Genomic DNA, 20835 nt, shown 5'->3' with positions numbered 1-20835 from the left:
TTGCTGAACATTATGCAGTGCACAGGAAAGCCTCCCACAAAAAAAGATTATCTGGCCCAACATGTGAATAGTGTGTTGTTGAGAAACCCTGCATAGAGTATGAGGACTGAAGAGAGGCTGAGGTTACATGTGCTTTCACTTCAGGTAGGCATATCTGACAGCCTCTTGCGCTGGCTCTGCCTCATCCCCAGAATTTGTAATTAGGACACTGATGCCATTGCTTGCTATGCCCTTGGGGTTAGGAAAGTTGGGGGTCCTTCCTGAAAGTCATAAACACAAGAAATAGTGACTCAAGGAAGTGAAGCTGGAGAAGAGAAGTTTAGAGAGAACAAAACTGTCCTCATGGGTCTGGGGAATGTGCCAAATGGAAAAGAGCTGAAGTGTGCCATGGGGTGTACCATTCCAGAGTGCAGAATTAGGACCCATAGGTAACAGGAAGATTCTGAATTTGATATAAAGAACTGCTGTAACAACTAGAATTGCCCAGGTCTGTCTTGAGGATGCTGAGTTTTTCCATCATTGAAAGTTCATATCCAGGCCGGATGACCGCTGGTTGGCAATATGATCGAAGGGAGTTGATATAAAGGGCACTGCAGGGATCTCTGGGTGGTGCAGTGGTTTGGCGCCTGCCTTTGGCCCAGGGCGCGATCCTGGAGACCCGGGAACGAATCCCACGTCGGGCTCCCGGTGCATGGAGCCTGCTTCTCCCTCTGCCTGTGTCTCTGCCTCTCTCTCTCTCTCTCTCTGTGACTATCATGAATAAATAAAAATTAAAAAAAATAAAAAAATAAAGGGCACTGCAAGATATTGTGATTCTATACTACTTTTATGATTCTTCTCAAGAAATCAGAGCTCCTTGCTCCTTATCTATGTAGCTTCTTCTTCTTCTTCTTTTTTTTTTTTTTTAAAGATTTTATTTATTTATTCATGAGAATACACAGAGAGGAGAGAGAGAGAGGCAGAGACACAGGCAGAGGGAGAAGCAGGCTCCATTCAGGGAGCCCGACGTGGGACTTGATCCAGGGTCTCCAGGATCACACCCTGGGCTGCAGGCAGCACTAAACCACTGAGCCACGGGGGCTACCCTATGTAGCTTCTTTGACATCTGACTCAACAGGTCTTATCCATTTACACGTGGCACTGTTTTTTTCAGATAAAAACAAAGTCTTACTTTGCACCAAGCCAGAGTAGATACACTGAAGGAATTATCAGAAAAGAATAATACATAGGTATGTAGTTGCATTTGGGTTCTACCGAAATATTTGGGGCAGGGAAGCTGGTTACTATATGGCTACTTTCTCACCATGCTCAAGTCCTTACAAGATGATTAACTCAAAATCTCATAAAGATTGGAGTCTGTCTGAGCCAGTCTTTGCCCTTGGTCCTTGATTTCTTTTTGTCAGTTGTCAGCTACTGAATAAGTCTCCTCTCTTTTCCTGCTGTTCGCAGGAGACATTGAGTAATCTCTAGTTGTTATTGAGATACATGTTTTATATTATAGTACTCTAGAAATAAGAAAGTTTTACTTATTTGTGAAAAGAATGAGAATAGGGGCCTAACTTGGTAGTATTTTTTTCCCAGGGCTGTCATAGTAACTCACGTTGCCTGGTTACTCCATAAGTTTTAAACAGAATTATTGTCCCTTGGATCTCAGGTGATAATGGTACAGCCATTCATTCATTTATTCGTTCAATAAATATTTCCTGGGCACCATGTATATGTTGGGTACTGTTCAAACAGACAGTGGGCAAAACAGGTAAAATTCCTGCCCTAATGGAGTTTACATTCATTCATTCATTCATTCATTCATTTAAGAGTTTATATTCTGAGTTAATTGACTTGGGGGTAAGGCCTGGACTTTGCTATTTTTTAAAGCCTTTCCAAATGATTCTAATATGCCTCCCCATTTGAGAATCACAGTTATAAACAAAGCACTTAGGGAATTGCAAGGCATTGCAAAAATAAAAAGTAGCTGTTAGTTAGTATTCTCTCCCTGTTCCTTCATTTTCCTGCCTGCATCAGGACTGTTGTACAAGTGCTGAACATTTTTTAAAAAATTAAAAAAAAATTTTTTTATTTATGATAGGCACACAGTGAGAGAGAGAGAGAGAGAGAGAGAGAGAGAGAGAGGCAGAGACATAGACAGAGGGAGAAGCAGGCTCCATGCACCGGGAGCCCGACGTGGGATTCGATCCCGGGTCTCCAGGATCGCGCCCTGGGCCAAAGGCAGGCGCTAAACTGCTGCGCCACCCAGGGATCCCCTGAACATTTTCTTTTCAGCCTGTGTCACTATATGCCTAGATCATTTCATCCTCTTTCTAACCCAACTCCTTACCTCCTTCCTGTCTTTCATTCTCCAGTCCATCATCTGTTTTCCGAATGATCTTACTAAAAAGCACAGCCATGGCCTTGTCACTCCTTGACTCAGAAGCTATTAATGGATGGATGCCTGTGGCCTACAGCTTATCTCCTAATCATTCTGCAGAATCTGCCCCCAACTCCATCTCCTGCTACTTTCTTGAAAATGTATTTTTTAGGGCTCCTGGGTGGCTCAGTGGTTGGGTGTCTGCCTTTGGCTCAGGGCGTGATCCCAGGGTCCTGGGATCAAGTCCCGCATCAGGTTCCACGCAGGGAGTCTGCTTCTCCCTCTAACTATGTCTCTGCCTCTCTGTCTGTGTCTCTCATGAATAAATAAATACAATCTTAAAAAAAAGAAAATGCATTAAAAAATATTTTATTTATTTATTTGAAAGAGAGCAAGAGAGAGAGAGAGCATGAATAGGGGGAGGGGTAGAAGGAGAGAGAGAGCAGCATACTCCGCACTGAGCTGGGAGCCCAGTGCGGGGCTTGATCTGCCCTGGGATCATGACCTGAGCTAAAGGCAGACACTTAACCGACTAAGCCACCACCTGGGTGCCCCTCCTGCTTTCCTACCCGAATCTTATTCATTTTAGTGGTAGCTCTTATGCAAGTTGGGTAAGCAAGGGATTGGGGTAGACATTTGTCTGCTCTGTAATCATACTTGAGGTATGGCAAGGCACTTGAAATGCTCTGTTATAGAGTACACATTTGTCTGTGATAGAGCTCTTCTTTGGCTGAAACATTAACCGTATTGTGGTTCTTGTTGCCATTTGACCTGTTAGCTTCTTTTTTATTTTTAAAATTTTTTAGGTTTTTTTTTTTTTTTTAAGATTTTATTTATTTATTCATGAGAAACACAGAAAGGAATGAGAGAGAGGCAGAGGGAGAAGCAGGCTCCATGTAGGGAGCCCGATGTGGGACTCGGTCCTGGGTCTCCAAGATCACACCCTGGGCTGAAGGTAGCACTAAACCGCTGAGCCACCCGGGCCACCCTTTTTTTAGGTTTTATTTATTTATTCATGAGAGCCACAGAGAGGGAGGCAGAGACAGGCAGAGGGAGAAGCAGACTCCATGCGAGGACCCCGATGTGGGACTCGATCCTGGCACTCTTGAGATCATACCCTGAGCCGAAGACAGACACTCAACCGCTGAGCCACCCAGGCATCCCAGTTAGCTTTTTTTCACAACAAACCCTAAACATCTACCTTATGCCAGATGTGTACTTTGTGACAAGGACCTGGTGATGAGCAAGATGTAGTGATTGCCTTTAATTTGTGATGAGGAAGGCAGATTGATAGTTAGTTGCTCTTGTAATTACAAGAGTATATTCCAATGTAGGACAGGAATGAGCTAAGAGGAGCTCCCTTACTCTGTGTTTGGGACATAAGTGTCAGGGAAGGCTTTCTGGAGGAAGTGACATCTGTATGGAGGTTCTGAAAGGCTACTGGAAGTCGGCCAGGTGGAAGAATAGGAATATGGGTTCTAAGCAGGGGCATCTTATTTAGAGACTCCAAACTGAGAGAGAGCAGGTTAGTTTGGGGAGCTAGAAACAGATCAGAATAGCTGAAGCTTAACATGGAGGAGTTAAGAGGGCAGGGGGCAAATGATGAATGGGCTTCTGAGAAAGGGGGGGAGCAGGCCTTGTGAAGGAGCTGGGACTTAATTCTAAGAGCAGTAGGGAAGGCTTTGGAGAACGGGAATAATATCCTATCCTGATTTGTGTTTTGAAAGACCCCTTTGGCTGCTGGAAGGAACATATACAGAACATAATAGGCCTGGAAGCAGAGAGACTGGCTTGTAGGCTCTTGTCATCAGTCACTTGGCAGTGGCAGATCCGAGCAGCTTCTTGAGGTCAAGAACTTAGTTCTTTCCATTTCTTTACCTTCAGCACTTCACATAGTGCCTTCATCCTAAAACAGCTAGTAGATGTTTGTTGATAGAAGAGTAGACTTAGAATGTATTGAAAGTGTAAAAGCCCAGTAGCGAGAGCAGTGAACATTTATTAAGCCCTTACTACGTGTGGAGAGCTACTGAGCATCATAGAATTAACTCTTCACAATATCCCACCTGGCAGATTCTGCTGGGGTCTCATATTCCAGAGGGAGAATGGAATAAGGTTAATTATTCCATTCTCTACTAGGTTAATTCATCTGCCCAGGGCAGAGTTGGGATTCCAGGGCAGGTCCTCTTCTTCTTCTTCTTTTTTTTTTTTTTAAGATTTTATTTATTTATTCATGATAGAGAGAGACAGAGAGACAGAGAGACAGAGACACAGGCAGAGGGAGAAGCAGGCTCCATGCAGGGAACCCGATGTGGGACTCGATCCGGGGTCTCCAGGATCACGCCCTGGGCTGAAGGCAAGCACCCAAACTGCTGAGCCACCCAGGCTGCCCTCAGGGCAGGTCTTCTGATTCAGTGTTTAGAACTGTAACAGAGATATACTGTAGTACCTCTTTCTCATTATAAATATATTAGGTCACTTTAATTTTTTTCTTATCTACAGGTGTTTTGAGTGGGAAGTAGGATAATTCTCTGAATATTTAATCCTAATTGACTTTAATTTTAACTCTATATTTTATTTTATTATTTATTTATTTAAAGATTTTTATTTATTTAAAGATTTTTATTTATTTATACGTGAGAGACAGAGAGAGAGAGAGAGACAGAGGCAGAGGGAGAAGCAGGCTCCATGCAGGGAGCCCGACATGGGACTCGATCCCAGGTCTCCAGGATCAGGCCCTGGGCTGAAGGCAGGGGCCAAATTGCTGAGCCACCCAGGGATCCCTAAATTTAATTTAATTTTATTTTTATTTATTTATTTTTTTAATTTTTATTTATTTATGATAGTCTCACAGAGAGAGACAGAGAGAGGCAGAGACACAGGCAGAGAGAGAGGCAGGCTCCATGCACTGGGAGCCCGACGTGGGATTCGATCCTGGGTCTCCAGGATCGCGCCCTGGGCCAAAGGCAGGCGCCAAACCGCTACGCCACCCAGGGATCCCCCTAAATTTAATTTTAAAGAAATTGTTTTTTAAGCAATATCATAGTCTCCAGGAAAATTTATGTGGAAGGGACTGGGAAGGTTTTTTTTTCTTTTTTAAAGATTTTATTTATTTATTCATGAGAGACAGAGAGGGGGAGAGGCAGTGACACAGGCAGAAGGAGAAGCAGGCTCCCTGCAGGGAGCCCAATATGGGACTCGATCCCAGGTCTCCAGGATCAGGCCCTGGGCTAAAGGCGGTGCTAAACCACTGAGCCACCCGGGCTGCTGGGAAGGTTTTTTTCCAGTCCAGTTTGTTGTTTTCCTTGAATAGTGTTATCTTTAATCAAAAAGCATTATAATTGTTGGGATTTTTGTATCCATGAAACTGAAGTTAAGGCTACTGAGAAGGTCATCAAACTGTCATAGAGAAGACCAGCCCTTAAAGGAATGGTAGAGAGATTGTCTCAGTTTGTGTGACTAAAATGGTGATCTGGGTGTGATTTTAGGGCTGGGTGAATGGTTGTGATGGGAACTGGGAAAGGGTGGGGACAGCCTAGCTTCTTTGAGAGGAGCCTTCTTGGAGGCAGGCCCTGTCAGGCCCTGCTGGCATGCACCAGAGGGAGTCCCTGGACCAATGTCCCAACAAGAGGGTGTCCTCAGCCACCACAGAGTAAGTGTTTGGTCACGCCTTCCTTTCGAAGCTGCTGCTAAGGGCCAAGCCCTGGCTCAGGGCTAGAAACCTGGCAGTGAACTAGGTAGCCATGTTCCTGTCTTTGTGGGACTTGTTGTCCTGGTGATCTAGAGCAGGAGATGGGGGATAAACGAGAGACCACACAAGTAAGTGTGGACACATGGATTGTAACTGAGCTATAAGGAAGAACAAAGTGTTGTGAGAGCATGTGACTAGGGACCTGAAGTTAGATGGTCTGGTAGGGAAATGTCTCCAAAAAGGGGACGTTCAAGGTAAAGAGGACCTTAGTGTGGGTGTGTATGATTGAGTCCAGGAGAGTGTTCTAGACAGAGAGGACTGCAAGTGCATGGGCCCCAGGTTGCAGAGAGCTTAGTGTAGGAGACTTTCAAAGAAGGCCAGGGGGCCAGAGCAAGGAGAATGAGTGGAAGAGAGGCTTAAGATGAGCTGGAGATGTGAACAGGGACAGGTCGTGCAGGGCTTGATGGGCCATCAGAAGGGTTTGGGAGTTATCCCTAAACTGAGTGGGAAACCACTGAAGGATATAAACAAGGAAGTGGTATTATCAGAGTTGTCTTTTTTTTTTTAATTTTTATTTATTTATGATAGTCACAGAGAGAGAAAGAGAGAGCGGCAGAGACATAGGCAGAGGGAGAAGCAGGCTCCATGCACCAGAAGCCCGATGTGGGATTCGATCCCGGGTCTCCAGGATCACGCCCTGGGCCAAAGGCAGGCGCCAAACCGCTGCGCCACCCAGGGATCCCCCAGAGTTGTCTTTTTCAAAACCCATGCAGTATGGAACAGAAAAAGGATAGGAGGGGCGCCTAGATGGCTCAGTCGGTTTAGTATCTGCCTTCGGCTCAAGGGCTCAAGTCGTGATTCTGGAGTCCCAGGTTTGAGCCTAATGCACGGCTCAGTGCATTGGAGAGTCTGCTTCTCCCTCCCCCTTCACCCCTCCCCCTCTGTTCATGCTCTGTCTCTTGCTTTCTCTCTCTCTCTCTCTTAAATAAATAAGTAAAATCTTGGGCAGCTCCAGTGGTTCAGTGGTTTAGTGCCTGCCTTCGGCCCAGGGCGTGGTCCTGGAGACCCAGGATCAAGTCCCACATCGGGCTCCCTGCATGGAGCCTGCTTCTGCCTCTGCCTCTGTCTTTGCCCCTCTCTCTCTGTGTCTCTCATGAATAAATAAATAAAATCTAAAAAAAATTAAAAAAATCTTTTTTTAAAAGAAAGGATAGGAGGAGGTAAGATTAGATTTGGGGAGAGCCATTAGATGACTGGGCTTTGTGCACAGTGGTGGCACTAGATATGGAGCCAAGCCGATGGATTAGTTATATTTTGAAGGCTGTTTCAGAAGGAGTTAGTGATAGATTGAATGTGGGGAATATGGATTAAGGATGAGTAACTGGGTGAATGGAGGTGTTAGTTGCTGAAATGGGAAACCTTTTCTCTACCTGTATTGGCCTGATTAACACCTTCACTCCCTTGGGATCTTGAATCAGAAATTATTTATTGGATGCCTAGGTGGCTCAGTCAGTTAAGCATCTGATTCTTGATTGTGGCCCAGGTCTTAATTTCGGGGTTATGAGATCAAGCCCTATGTCAGGCTCTGTGCTCATGTGGAGTCTGAGATTCTTTCCCCCTCCTTCTCCCACCCCCTCTGTACTTCCCCTCTTGACCCCTTGTGCTCGCTGTCTTTCTAAAATAAATAAAATAAATAAATAAAATAAAATAAAATAAAATGAAACAATTATTTCTTAAGGGAAGCCCTTCTCAACCTCTATCTGTCCCTTTCCTGTTGACACAGATTCCCAAAACCTCATGTCCTTCATAGCACTGTATGTGGTTTAATTTCCCAAGTATTTGTAAGTTCTCTTTCTATAACCCTCTTTTTCTACTCGACTTCCTCCTCTGCATTTTATCTCTAGTGCCAACCAGTGCTTGGCATATTATAGGGGCTCAATAAATGTCTGTTGAATGAATTAATGAAGACAGAAGAGGCAGCTTAGGAAGGCAGATCAGATCAAGATTTTTGTTTTGTGCATGTTTCTTATAAGATGTCCTTAAGATACCCAGGTGGGGATGTATATTGAGCAGTTGGTATAAGATACCTTTAGAGATCACCAGTATGGGCAGCCGTGGTGGTGCAGCGGTTTAGCCCGCCTGCAGCCCAGGGTGTGATCCTGGAGACCCGGGATCGAGTCCCACATCGGGTTCCCTGCATGGGGCCTGCTTCTCCCTCTGCCTGTGTCTCTGCCTCTCTCTCTCTCTCTATGTCTCTATGAATAAATAAATAAAATCTTTAAAAAAAAAGAGATCACCAGTATATTACCAATATTGTAAGCCATGGGAGTGAATACATTTACATCGGAGAATGTGTGGAATTAGAAGAGAAGAGGGCCCAAGACTAAGGAGGAAACTCAACATGTGAGTTGAGGAGGTGGAACCAGCAAAGATGCTGAGAAGCAAGACAGAGAGGTGGGAGAAAAACCAGGAAAGTGTGGGGTCAGGGAAGCCTAGGGAGGGGAGAGGTCAAGAAGAGGGGAGGCTCAACCATGTCACTGTACTGTTAGTGAAACCAGATTGTGGACAAGTGTGTGTGTGGTTGATTGCCCAACTTCCAGGTAATTGGTGACTTTAATCAGAGCAGTTTTAGTAGAATGGTAGAGGAGGGCACCAGCCGGAATGGGCTAAATAGTAAAGAGAAAATGGAGACATTGTTAGTAACTGAGCAGAATGGAACATTGGCTAGCTAGGTTTGTGACTTTTTAGGGGGGTCCATATTTGCTCAGCATAAGTAAATATTAACAGTTTTCTCTGGGATATGGAATTTTGATTTTTTTCTTTTTACTCCTGTTGGCTTTACCTTCAAAGTATATATTTAGGATGTGACCACTTCTCACTACCTCTACTACCAGCTTCCTGGCCTGAGCCACCATCATCTTTTTTTTTTTTTTTTTTAAGATTTTACTTATTTATTCATGAGAGACAAAGAGAGAGAGGCAGAGACATAGGCAGAGGGAGAAGCAGGCTACCCGCAGGGAGCCCAAAGCAGAACTCGATCCCCAGACCCCAGGATCACACCTGGAGTTGAAGGCAGATGCTCAACTGCTGAGCTACCCAGGCATGCCAAGCCACCATCGTCTCTTATGTTGGTTATCAAAGAGCCTTGTACTTGGTCTCCCTGTGTTTACTCTGGCCCCTAACCAATTGCTTGTTCTAGAGTAATCACTGTGATCATGAGAAAACATGTTCAGTCATGCTACTTCTCTACTTAAAGTCCTTTACTGGCTTCTGTTTTGTGAAGAGCTGAAAAAGTCCACAGAGTGTACTTCAAGTCCGTATGGGATCTGACACTGTGTCCTATCTGCTTACTGCTGTGATATCGTGTATCTGACTTTCATTACTCTCTCTTCTCCTCTTTGTGTTCCAACCACATTGGCCTCCTCACTGTTCCTCTAACACATCAGGGAAGCTGTTTCTTCTGCTGTATATTCTTCTACTAGATACCAACTTGACCAACTCAAGTCTTAGCTTTAATGTTACCTTCCCATTGAAGCCTATCTTGGTTTCCTTATTTAAACTTTTATATTTTAATGTAAATATTTTCACATATTTTTATATTTTAATGTAAAATATACCATTAGTATACCATTTATTTATATTTTTCCTGCTGGGAGTATGAGGTAAGTGGGTGAAGGTGGTCAGAAGATAGTAACTTCTAGGGCACCTGAGTGGCTTAGTTGGTTAAATGTCTAACTCTTGATTTTAGCTCAGGTCATGGTCTCAGGGTCATGTGATTGAGCCCCGTGTCAGGCTCTACATTCAGCATGGAGTCCTCTTGTCTCTCATCCTCTTCTTCACCCTGCCCCCTTCTCTCTCTCTTTCTCTCTCAAAAAAGGAAAAAATAGATATGAACTTCCAGCTAGAAGATAAATATCTTCTGAGGATGTGATATACAGCATAGCAACTATAGTTGACAATATTGTGTATTTAAAAGTTGCTAAGAATAGATCTTTTTTAATAAAGATTTTATTTATTTATTTATTTATTTATTTATTTATTTACTTACTTACTTACTTACTTACTTACTTACTTAATGAGAGAGAGAGAGAGCGAGCAGGAGGGAGCAGCAAGGGGGAAAGAATCCCAAGCAGACTCTGTGAGCTGAGCTCATCACAGAACTCTGTCCCACAACCCTGAGATCATGACCTGAGCCAAAATCAAGAGTCAAACACCCAACCTACTGACCCATTCAAGCACCCTACTAATAGTAGGTCATCATCATCACAAGACAAAAATTATTATTATTTTTAAAATTATTAATATATGAGGTAATAGATGTTAAGTTATTGCGGTATTCATTTTGTAGCATACACATATATCAAATCGTTATGTTGTACACCTTAAACTAATATACTGTATGTCAATCACATCTCAATGAAATGGAAAGAAATTTTAATCCATCCCTGGTGTTTTCAATCTTCCTTTCTCCTTGCTGTTTTTTTTTTCTTTTGTAAAATATTTTTATTTGTTCATTTGACAGAAAGAGAGGGACCACAAGTAAGTGGAGTGGCAGGCAGAGGGAGAGGGAGAAGCAAGCTCCCTGCTGAGTAGGGAGCCCAACATGAGGCTTGATCCCAGGACCCTGGGATCATGACCTGAGCCGAAGGCAGATGCTTAACCAATAGAACCACCCAGGCACCCCACTTCTTGCTGTTTTTTACTCTCTAGCATTACTAATTTTCCAACATACTGTATCATTTATTTATTATGTATTTTTTTTTTGCCTTTGTTTTCCTGCTAGAATAAAAGCTCTGTTAGAACAGGAATTTTTGTCTGTTTTGTTTTGTAATGTATCCCCAAAACTAGGACAGTGACTGGCACAGACTAGACACCTAATAAATATTCTTTCAATGAATGAATAAGCGTGCATTATTTTTATGGTCAGAGAAAAGGAAAACAAAGTCTTATGTATTGGAAAGAAGAAGAAAAACCTATCTAACAGAAGAGATTTTCTTTATTTGAATTTCTAACTCTTGTTTTCCTTTTCTGCAGGCTTCAGCAGAGGAGGAATGATTGAGCACAGCCTCTCACTGTGCTACCACAACAAACTCATCTTAGCCCCTATGGTTCGGGTAGGCACTCTCCCCATGCGGCTGCTGGCCCTGGACTATGGAGCGGACATTGTGTACTGTGAGGTAAGAGGCTCCTAATTTTCCTGGAGGACTTTTTCACCAGTGCAGCCTCCTAATCTGTGAGTTGAAGTGGCCAGGAGTTGGGAGAGAGAATGGGCACTCACTTCACAGGTCCTCACTGAAGGCAAATATGTATGACACTTGTGAATTATCTGGGCCCTGTTCAGGGCCAGGAGGCCAGGCAGCATGGAGGCATTGTGGGATTCCTGGGCTGGATAGTTGGATGAGTGTCATGTCAGGTCACTGCCCTGGCCTCTGTAGGAGTTAATAGATGTTCAGTGCATGACTGAATTACCTCATGGTTAGGAGGAGGATGAAAAGGACCAGATTCAGGCTAGGGAAGCTGGATAGGGTTGGTTTGGGGAGCCACAGGATATTCTAGTAGTAGTAGCTAGTGAGTTGCCTACATCCTGGCTGCTGTGGAGAACAGTAGGACTTGAGACCCAGGTTTAAAAAGCATTTTCAGGGTGTCTGGGTGGCTCAGTCCGTTAAATGTCTGGAATCAGGCCCTGCATTGGGCTTCCTGATTGGTGGAGAGGCTGCTTCTCCCCTCACCCTTTCCTGCTCCCCTTGCTTGTGCTTACTCTCTTTTTCTTTGTCAAATAAATAAATAAAATCTTAAAAAAGTATTTTCCAGGAAAAATAGCATTACAAGAATAGCTGATATTGGATAGTGTGGGGGTGTGAGCAGTGTTTTTCAGCTGGGCATATAAAAGAATTATCTGGAGAGCTCCCCACCATCTCCAGTACCAATGTGTCTCCCTAGTGTGTGTGAGAAGTAAGAAGAAGCCATTCAAATGCTTCAGATATTTCTGTCTTTCAGAGGCACTGGTGGTGGATGGGGACTGTGGCTATAAAAGGACAGCACAAGGGATTCTGGTGTTGATGTTTCTGTGTCTTAACTGTATCAGTGTCAATATCCTGGTTGTAATATTATACTATATTTTGTAAGATGTTACCATTGGGGAAGGTGGGCAAACAGTACATAGGAGCTCCTATTCTCTCTCTCTCTCTTTTTTTAAATTTTAAAGATGTTTTAAATTTATTTATTCATGAGAGAGAGAGAGAGAGAGAGAGAGAGAGAGAGAGGCAGAGACACAGGCAGAGGGAGAAGCAGGCTCCATGCAGGGACCCCGACATGGGACTCGATCCTGGGTCTCCAGGATCACACCCTGGGCTGAAGGCGGCGCCAAACCACTGAGCCACCCGGGCTGCCCTCTCTCTCTCTCTTTTTTATTTTTATTTTTTTAAGATTTTATTTATTTATTCGAGAGAGAGAGAGAGAGAGAGAGAGAAGCAGAGACACAGGCAGAGGGAGAAGCAGGCTCCATGAGGGGAGCCTGATGTGCAACTCCATCCTGGGTTTCCAGATTCAGGCCCTGGGCCGAAGGTGGCGCTAAACCGCTGAGCCACCAGGGCTGCCCCCCTCTTTCTCTTTTTTAAAGTAGGCTCCATGCCCAGCAAGGAGCCTGACAGTGGCTTGAATTCACGAACTGAGCTAAGATCAAGAGTCTGATGCTTAACTGATTGAGCTACCCAGGCGCCCCTTGGAGCTCACATTCTTACAACTGCATATGAACCTCCAATTATTTCAAAATAAAAACTTCAGTTAAGAAGAAAGCCTCTGAGGGGTGCCTGGGTGGCTCAGTTGGTTAAGTGTCTGCCTTCAGCTCAGGTCATGATCCCAAGGTCCTGGGATTGAGCCCCATGTTGAACCCTATGTCAGGCTCCCTGCTCAGTGGGAAGCCTGCTTCTCCTTCCCCTCTACTGCGCCCTCTGCTTGTGCTCTCTATGTGCCAAATAAATAGATAGATAGATAGATAGATAGATAGCCACTGATGTAGAGAGAAGGGAGGGCTTAAGAGGGAACTTGGGAAAAATACACTCCAATATACTGGATGTTTATATGTGGGGGGACAGGTAAGTAATTTATGATAGAAAAGTGAAAGAATGGGGCACCTGGCTGGCTCAGTCAGTAGAACATGTGACTTTTGGTCCTGGGATTGTGAGTTCAAGCCCCACGTTGGGGGTGGAGCCTACTTAAAATTAAAAAAAAATGTAGAGTGAGAAGAATAGGCAAATTAAGAATGTGTGTCAGAGAAGGCAAAAGTCAGGTTTGTCAAATGTGACAGATGATGCAGAGAAATCCAATTTGCAAAAAGACCAAAAAGGTGTTTGATTTGAAAACCAGGTGATTGGAGGACAGCTGTGACAGAGATGAGGACTTGTTGGGGCAACATTGTGGAAGGAGCAGGAAATGAGGAAAGAGAAACAGAGCTGCCCACTACCCTTCAGGAATTCGAGAGGTGAAGGGAGGCAAAGAGTACATGCAAGTAGGGGAGATGGTGAAGGGAGTTGTTTCTGGGTGACTTGCATGTTTGCAACATAAGAGAAAGCTCTTAGCAGTGAGGGGAGGCCTGAAGATTTGGCAGATCACTGTGGGGTGGGTAGGGGCTGGACTTGGAGGGGCAGGATTCCTTTTTTTTTTTTTTTTAAGATTTTATTTATTTATTCATGATAGAGAGAGAGAGAGAGAGAGGGGCAGAGACACAGGCAGAGGGAGAAGCAGGCTCCATGCCGGGAGCCCGACGCGGGACTCAATCCCAGGAGTCCAGGATCATGTCCTGGGCCAAAGGCAGGCACTGAACTGCTGAGCCACCCAGGGATCCCCGAGGGGCAGGATTCTAGATGAGGTGGTGGGATCTGCCTCCAAGATAGGGCAGGGAGGAGAGTGGGAGAACCGTGGAAGGCAGGGAAACCAAGGGATTTTGCCTGAGTGGCTTGTTTTACAAGACATGGAAAGCCAATCTTCTGTCGGTGATGAAGGTGGCAGGAGTGGGATGGGGACCTGAGGAAAGAAAGTGAGGGCATTTTGGTCCCATTCCTATGGGGAATGGGCACTGGGAGATTTGCCTGGCCGTTAGGTATGCATAGTCATGCTGGTTTTTAGCTTTATGGGAACGAGAGCTGCAAAGCCGGGCAGACAGATGCCCGTGGCTGCAGATTGGCATGTCAGTATCTACAGCTGGGCAGAGGCAGAGCCAGCTAGGGTGCTAGCAAGGTGAAATGGGAGAGAGGGGCTATGTGTTGTCCAAATGTGGGAGTCAGAAAGGGAGGTTCCCGAGTTTAGGGTCACGGGCATAGAACCTGACTTCTAAGGGGGTTGTTGAAATAGAGTCAAGGAGGTCCAAGAAATGAGAGTTGGGCATCCATAAGCTTTCCAGGCTGTCGGAATATCCCCAGGGCAGGAAGGAACCTGTGTCCAGAGGCCAGTCCTGAGGGAATGTGATAGTGCACTGAGCATTATTTTTCTGGTCACTCATCCTTGGAGCCACTACTCAGGCCCCCAAGTGGTCAGCTGTGGGTTAGGGTTAGCCTTCCTTTCCTTTCCTTTCCTTTCCTTTCCTTTCCTTTCCTTTCCTTTCCTTTCCTTTCCTTCCTTTCTTTCCTTTCTTTCCTTTCTTTCCTTTCTTTCCTTTCTTCCCTTCCTTCCCTTCCTTCCCTTCCTTCCCTTCCTTCCCTTCCTTCCCTTCCTTCCCTTCCTTCCCTTCCTTCTCTTTCTTTTCTTTTCTTCCTTTCTTTCTTTCTTTCTTTCTTTCTTTCTTTCTTTCTTTCTTTCTTTCTTTCTTTCTTTCTTCTTTTTCTTTCTTTTTTTTTTTAGATTTTATTTATTTATTCATGAGAGACCCACAGAGAGAGGCAGAAATATAGACAGAGAGGGAAGCAGGCCCTTCACAGGGAATCCAGTGAGACTTGATCCCTACACCGGGATCATGCCCTGCGCCAAAGGCAGATACTTAACCACTGGGCCACCCAGGCGTCCCAGGGATAGCCCTTCTTAGCCAGCCCCCTTCTCGCCCTCCAGAAAAACCTCTTGGACGTAGAAGAAGATTGGGAGGAAGGACTGTGAGGACTTGTGGACTCAGAGCCTAAGGAACGGAGACCAAAAAGATCAAGTCCCAGAGAACTCAACTGTTGTTTTGTTGCTTGTGATGCCCTCTTTGGCATGTTTGATGGGCATTTACTTTGGGAGAATCAATATGGCTTATGAACAAACCGGCCTCTGCCAGAGGACACCTCGACCTTCTACCCAAGCCTAACCCCTATGAAGAGCAGAGGCAGGCTGGTCAGTGGACCCTTAGCATGGGTAGGTGGCCAGGGACTGGGCCAAATACTAGACATGGCACAGTATGGTGCCTGGTGCCCCCTGGTGGATCCAGCGTTGCTCTACAGGCCCGCTGCCTGGATGATCAATCTTCCTGGGTTCACATGAAGTGGCACAACTGTGGATTTAGTTAAACCATCCCACCCACCTAATAGGACCAGCATATAGGGTCTACGACATACCAGGCATGCATGTACCTCCTCAAAAGCTCTGCAAAGCCCTCAGCAGCTGGAAGTGAAGAAAGGATGAACTAGCTCAGCAGAAGTCGAGGGAGTCAAGGGAGTTAGATCTCTAGAATCTTTTCTTTGTGCACAACTGAAACTAAGGTCTGCCTTATTGTTAGGGGTTTTCCAAGAGTTCCTCAGATGTCATTTATCGATTCCTTTTTTTTTTTTAAAGATTTTATTTATTTATTCATGGGAGATACAGAGAGAGAGGCAGAGACATAGGCAGAGGGAGAGGCATGCTCCCGATGAGCCCGATGTGGGACTCAATCCTGGAACCCCTGGATCACTCCCTGAGCTGAAGGCGGACGCTCAACCACTGAGCCACCCAGGTGTTCCTATCTATTCCTTATTATAAGGGGACTCCAGTCCCTTAAACTGTGAGAGGACACCTACCTGTTAGACTTAAACCTTTTACTAAGCAAGATCAAGGGAGGAGGTGGTGTTCTTAAGAGGCCCTGATTTCCAGAATGGGCACTTAAATTTTTTTTGTGTGTGTGTGGTAAAAAACACATAACATAAAATTTACCATCTTAAACATTTTTGAATGTGCACTTTGGTAGTGTTCAGTTGTGAAACAAATCTCTAGAATCTTTTCTTTGTGCACAACTGAAACTCTCTATCTGTGAAACAACTCCCCCTTACCCCATCTCTCCAACCCCTGGTAACCACTCTTCTATTTTCTGTTTCTATGAATTTGACTACTTTAGATACCTCATAGAAGTGGAAGCATGTGATATTTGTCTTTTTGTGACTGGCTTGTTTCGCTTAGCATAGTATCCTCAAGGTTCATCTATGTTGTAGTATGTGGCAGGGTTTCCTTCATTTTTTAGCTGAATGATATTCCATTGTATGTATATGCCCCATTCTGTTTATACATTCACCTGTTGATGGACATTTGGGTACTTCCACCTTTTGGTTATTTTGAATAGTGCTGCTATGAACATAGGTATGCAAATACCTCTTTGAGATCTTGCTTTCAATTCTTTTGGGTATATATATCCTCAAGTAGGATTGCTAGATGAGGTGGTAGTTCTGTTTTTCATTTTTGGGTTTTTTTTTTAAGATTTTATTTATTTATTAGAGACACAGAGAGACAGAGAGAGAGAGGCAGAGAGAGAGAGAGAGAGAGAGAGAGAGGCAGAGACACAGGCAGAGGGAGAAGCAGGCTCCATGCAGGGAGCCCGACATGGGACATGGGACATGGTGGGACTCGAGCCGGCGTCTCCAGGATCACGCCCAGTCTCCAGGATCATACCTGGGGCTGAAGGCAGTGGTAAACCGCTGAGCCACCTGAGGCTGCCCTGTTTTTCATTTTTGGAGGAAACTCTAGACTATTCTCCCTAGCAGTTACACCACTTTACAATTCTACCAACAGTGCACAATTTCTCCACATACTTGCTAACACCAGTTCTGTTCATTCGTTTTTCTTTCTTTCTTTCTTTCTTTCTTTCTTTCTTTCTTTCTTTCTTTCTTTCTTTCTTTCTTTCTTTTTTCTTTCTTTCTTTCTTTCTTTCTTTCTTTCTTTCTTTCTTTCTTTCTTTCTTTCTTTCTTCTCTTTCTTCCTTTTCTTCTCTTTCTTCTCTTTCTTCTCTTTCTCTCTTTCTCCCTTTCTTTCTTTCTTTGTTTGTTTGTTTGTTTGTTTCTTTCTTTCTTTCTTTCTTTCTTTCTTTCTTTCTTTCTTTCTTTCTATAGCAGCCATCCTAATGGGTGAAAGGTGATAGCTCATTGTGGTTTTAATTTGCATATCTCTGGTGATTAGCAATGCTGAGTATGTGCATATGCTTGTTGAGTGTCAGTGTATCATCTTTGGAGAAATTTTTATTTAAGTCCTTTCCCCAGAATGGCTTAAAAAAGAATTCATATTTATGGAAAAGTTGCTATATGTTTATACCTCAGTAAAAAATTTTTTAAAAGGGAAAAATTTATTGAAAAGTTACAGGAAAAAAAAAGAAAAGTTGCAGGAATGGACAGAGAGCATCTATCTGTACCCATATTGACCAATGGTCAACATTTTTGTTTGATTTGTTTTATCATTTGTGCTCTATCTAATGTATATATATTTTCTCCTTAACTAATTTTTAAAAATTGAAGTACAGTTGACACACAATGTTACGTTAGTTTCATGTGTTCTCCTTAACTATTTTTTTTCTCCTTAACTATTTGAGAGTAAGTTTCATGCAGTATGATTTCTTACTTCTCAAGTACTTCACTGATATTTTCCCAGAATTAAGTCTTTCTTCTATTCAATTATGATATAGGCATCATCTTTGATTAACTTAATATTGATACGGTACTTTTTAAAAATCTACCTTCTATGTTCTAATTTTGTCAATTGACCCAAAATTGTTCTTCTAAGCATTATTTTAACATCTTTTTTTCCCCCCAATGTTTTATTTGGGACACTTGGGTGGCTCAGTGGTTGAGTGGCTGCCTTTGGCTCAGGTCGTGATCCCGGGGTCCTGGGATTGAGTCCCACATCAGGCTCCAGAGAGGGAACCTGCTTCTCCCTCTGCCTATGTCTCTGTCTCTGTGTGTGTGTCTCTCTCATGAATAAATAAATCTTTTAAAAAATAGCTAAATAAAGATTTTATTTTTAGGGGCATCTGGGTAGCTCAGTTGGTTATGTGTCTGTCTGCCTTTGGCTTAGGTCCTGATCCTTTGGTCCTGGGATTGAGCCCTGGGGCTAGTTTGTGCTTAGCAGGGAATCTGCTTCTTCCTTTCCCTCCACTCCTCCCCCCACTCGTGCTTTTCCTGTCTCAAATAAATAAAATCTTAAAAAAAAAAGATTTTATTTTTACGTAATCTCTACATTTAACATGGGGTTTGAACTTACAAATGCAAGATTAAGAGCCTCATGGTCTATTGTCTAAACCAGGCAGACTCCCCTTTTAACACCTTTACTGAGATATGATTCATATGCCACATCATTCACCAATTCAAACTGTATAATTTGGTGCCTTTTGGTATATTTACAGAATTGTCCATCCATCACCACAATAAACTATTGAATATTTTCATCACACCAAAAAGAAACCTCATATCTGTTAGCAAATCTCCCCGATTTCTCCCTTCCCAAGTCCCTGGAAATCAATATTCTACTTTCAGAAATATTCTACTTTCAAGACCTAAGCTGAGATCAAGAGTCTGATGTTAGGGGCACCTGGGTGGCTCAGTGGTTGAGCGTCTGCCTTTGGCTCAGGTTGTGATCCTGGGGTCCCAGGATCAAGTCCCACACAGGGCTCCCTGCTGGGAACCTGCTTCTCCCTCTGCCTGTGTCTCAGCCTCTCTCTCTCTGTGTCTCTCAGGAATAAATAAATAAAATACTAAAAAAAAAAAAAAAAAAAAAAAAAGTCTGATGTTTAACTATATTGAGCCACCCAAGTGCCCCTAAGGCATTTTAAAACTAAATGTTGTGGGGTGCCTGGCTGGCTTAGTCGGTAGACCATGTGACTTTTGATCTCAGGGTTTTGAGTTCAAGCTCCACATTGAGCAATGGAGGCTACTTTTTTTTTTTTTTTTTTTTTTTTTTTTTTTTTTTTTTTTTTTGGAGGCTACTTTTTTAAAAAAAAAAAAATGTTGTTCAGAACATTGGGTACTCATTTGAAGAAAAAATGACTTATAAATGGCCATAATTTTCAGGCAAGTTAAAATCTAAATTAGTTTTGGGATGCCTGGGTGGCTCAGTTGGTTAAGTGACTGCCTTTGGCTCAGGTCATGATCCCAGAGTCCTGGGATCAAGCCCTGCATTGGACTCCTTGCTCAGCAGGAGTCGTCTTCTCTCCCTTTGCCCCTGCTCATGCTCATGCATGCGTGCTCTCTCTCTCTCTCAAATAAATAAATAAATAAATAAATAAATAAATAAATAAATAAATCTTTAAAAAATATTACAAGAGGACTATTTTAACAAAATCTAAATTATTTTTAAAAAGAATGGGGCGCCTGGGTGGCTCAGTGGTTGGGCGGCTGCCTTCGGCTGAGGTCATGATCCCGGGATCCAGGATCGAGTTCCACATCGGGCTCCTGTGAAGAGCCTGCTTCTCCCTCTGCCTATGTCTCTGCCTCCTCTCTCTCTGTCTCTCATGAATAAATAAATCTTAAAAAAATTATTTTTAAGAAGAGGAAAAAACAATTGAGATTATTTTATTTATTTATTTATTTATTTATTTATTTATTTATTTATTTATAGATTTTATCTATTTATTTGACAGAGAGAGAGAGAGAGAGAGCGCACAAGCAGGAGGAACTATAGGCAGAGGGAGAGGGAGAAGTAGGGAGCCCAATGTGAGTCTTGATTCTAGGACCCTGGGACCATGTCCCGAGCCAAAGGCAGTCGCTCAACCAATGAGCCACCCAGGTGCCCCAAGATTATGTTCTTCACTATATAATGGAGATATACTTAGGAAGTAAAAGGTACTGTTCATGGCCAAGTTAGGGTGATCTTTCCTATAAAAATAGAATGTTATGTATGATAGAAATTAAGGTTTGTAACAACGTGGATAGACCTAGAGGGTATTATGCTAAGTAAAATAGTCAACAGAGAAAGACAAATACTGTCTGATCTTACTACCTGTGGAATCTAAAAAGCAAAGCAAATAAAAAACAACAACAAAAAAGAGAAACAAACTCATAAATACAGAGAACAAACTAGTGGTTGCCAGAGGGGAGGAAGTTAGGGGATGAGTGAAGTAGGCAAAGGAGTTTAAGAGGTACAGACTTGTAGTTATAATATGAATAAGTTATAGGATTGAAAAGCACTGGGACGCCTGGGTGGCTCAGCAGTTGAGCACCTGCCCCTCGCTCAGGGTGTGATCTGTGATCTCAAGATCGAGTCCCACATCAGGCTCTCTGCCTGGAGCCTGCTTCTCCCTCTGCCTATGTCTCTGCTTTTCTCTCTCTGTGTCTTTCATGAATAAATAAATAAAATCTTTAAAAAAAAAAAGTAAAGCTTAGGGAATATTGTCAATAATACTGTAATAACTTTGTTTGATGATACATGGTAACTACATTTCTTGTGGTGAGCATTTCATAAAGTATAGAATTGTTTGAACCACTGTTGTATACCTGAAAGTAACATAATATTATATGTCAACTATATCTCAAAACTAGAAAAAAAAAAGTAGAGCATAGGTTAAAAAAACAATTGAGGAAGTGGTAGTAATAGAAGAAAAGTATTTGTGGTAGGTAACTCAGAAAAACTCAATATACAATTTGACAAA

General features: G+C 43.2%; 1 protein-coding gene across 7 annotated transcripts in view; it reads left to right on the top strand.

Moving 5' to 3' along the window:
- The window catches only part of DUS2 (dihydrouridine synthase 2), a 50255-nt gene that overhangs the window by 1851 nt on the left and 27569 nt on the right, over positions 1 to 20835 (top strand). For 4 of the 7 annotated variants that reach the window (XM_035715721.2, XM_025426610.3, XM_025426606.3 and 1 more), the window contains exon 2: positions 11088 to 11230. In XM_035715721.2, coding sequence (XP_035571614.1) covers positions 11105 to 11230 — 126 coding nt within the window. In that variant the 5' untranslated portion in view covers positions 11088 to 11104. Of the gene's footprint in view, positions 1 to 1153; positions 1230 to 11087; positions 11231 to 15092; positions 15375 to 20835 lie in introns of those variants that run through there. The other 3 variants (XM_025426607.3, XM_049109658.1, XM_049109659.1) reach the window with 3 other exon arrangements.

Source organism: Canis lupus, chromosome 5 (assembly GCF_003254725.2).
Source record: "Canis lupus dingo isolate Sandy chromosome 5, ASM325472v2, whole genome shotgun sequence".
NCBI lineage: Eukaryota > Metazoa > Chordata > Mammalia > Carnivora > Canidae > Canis > Canis lupus.
This window is presented reverse-complemented; position numbering and strand designations above follow the sequence as displayed.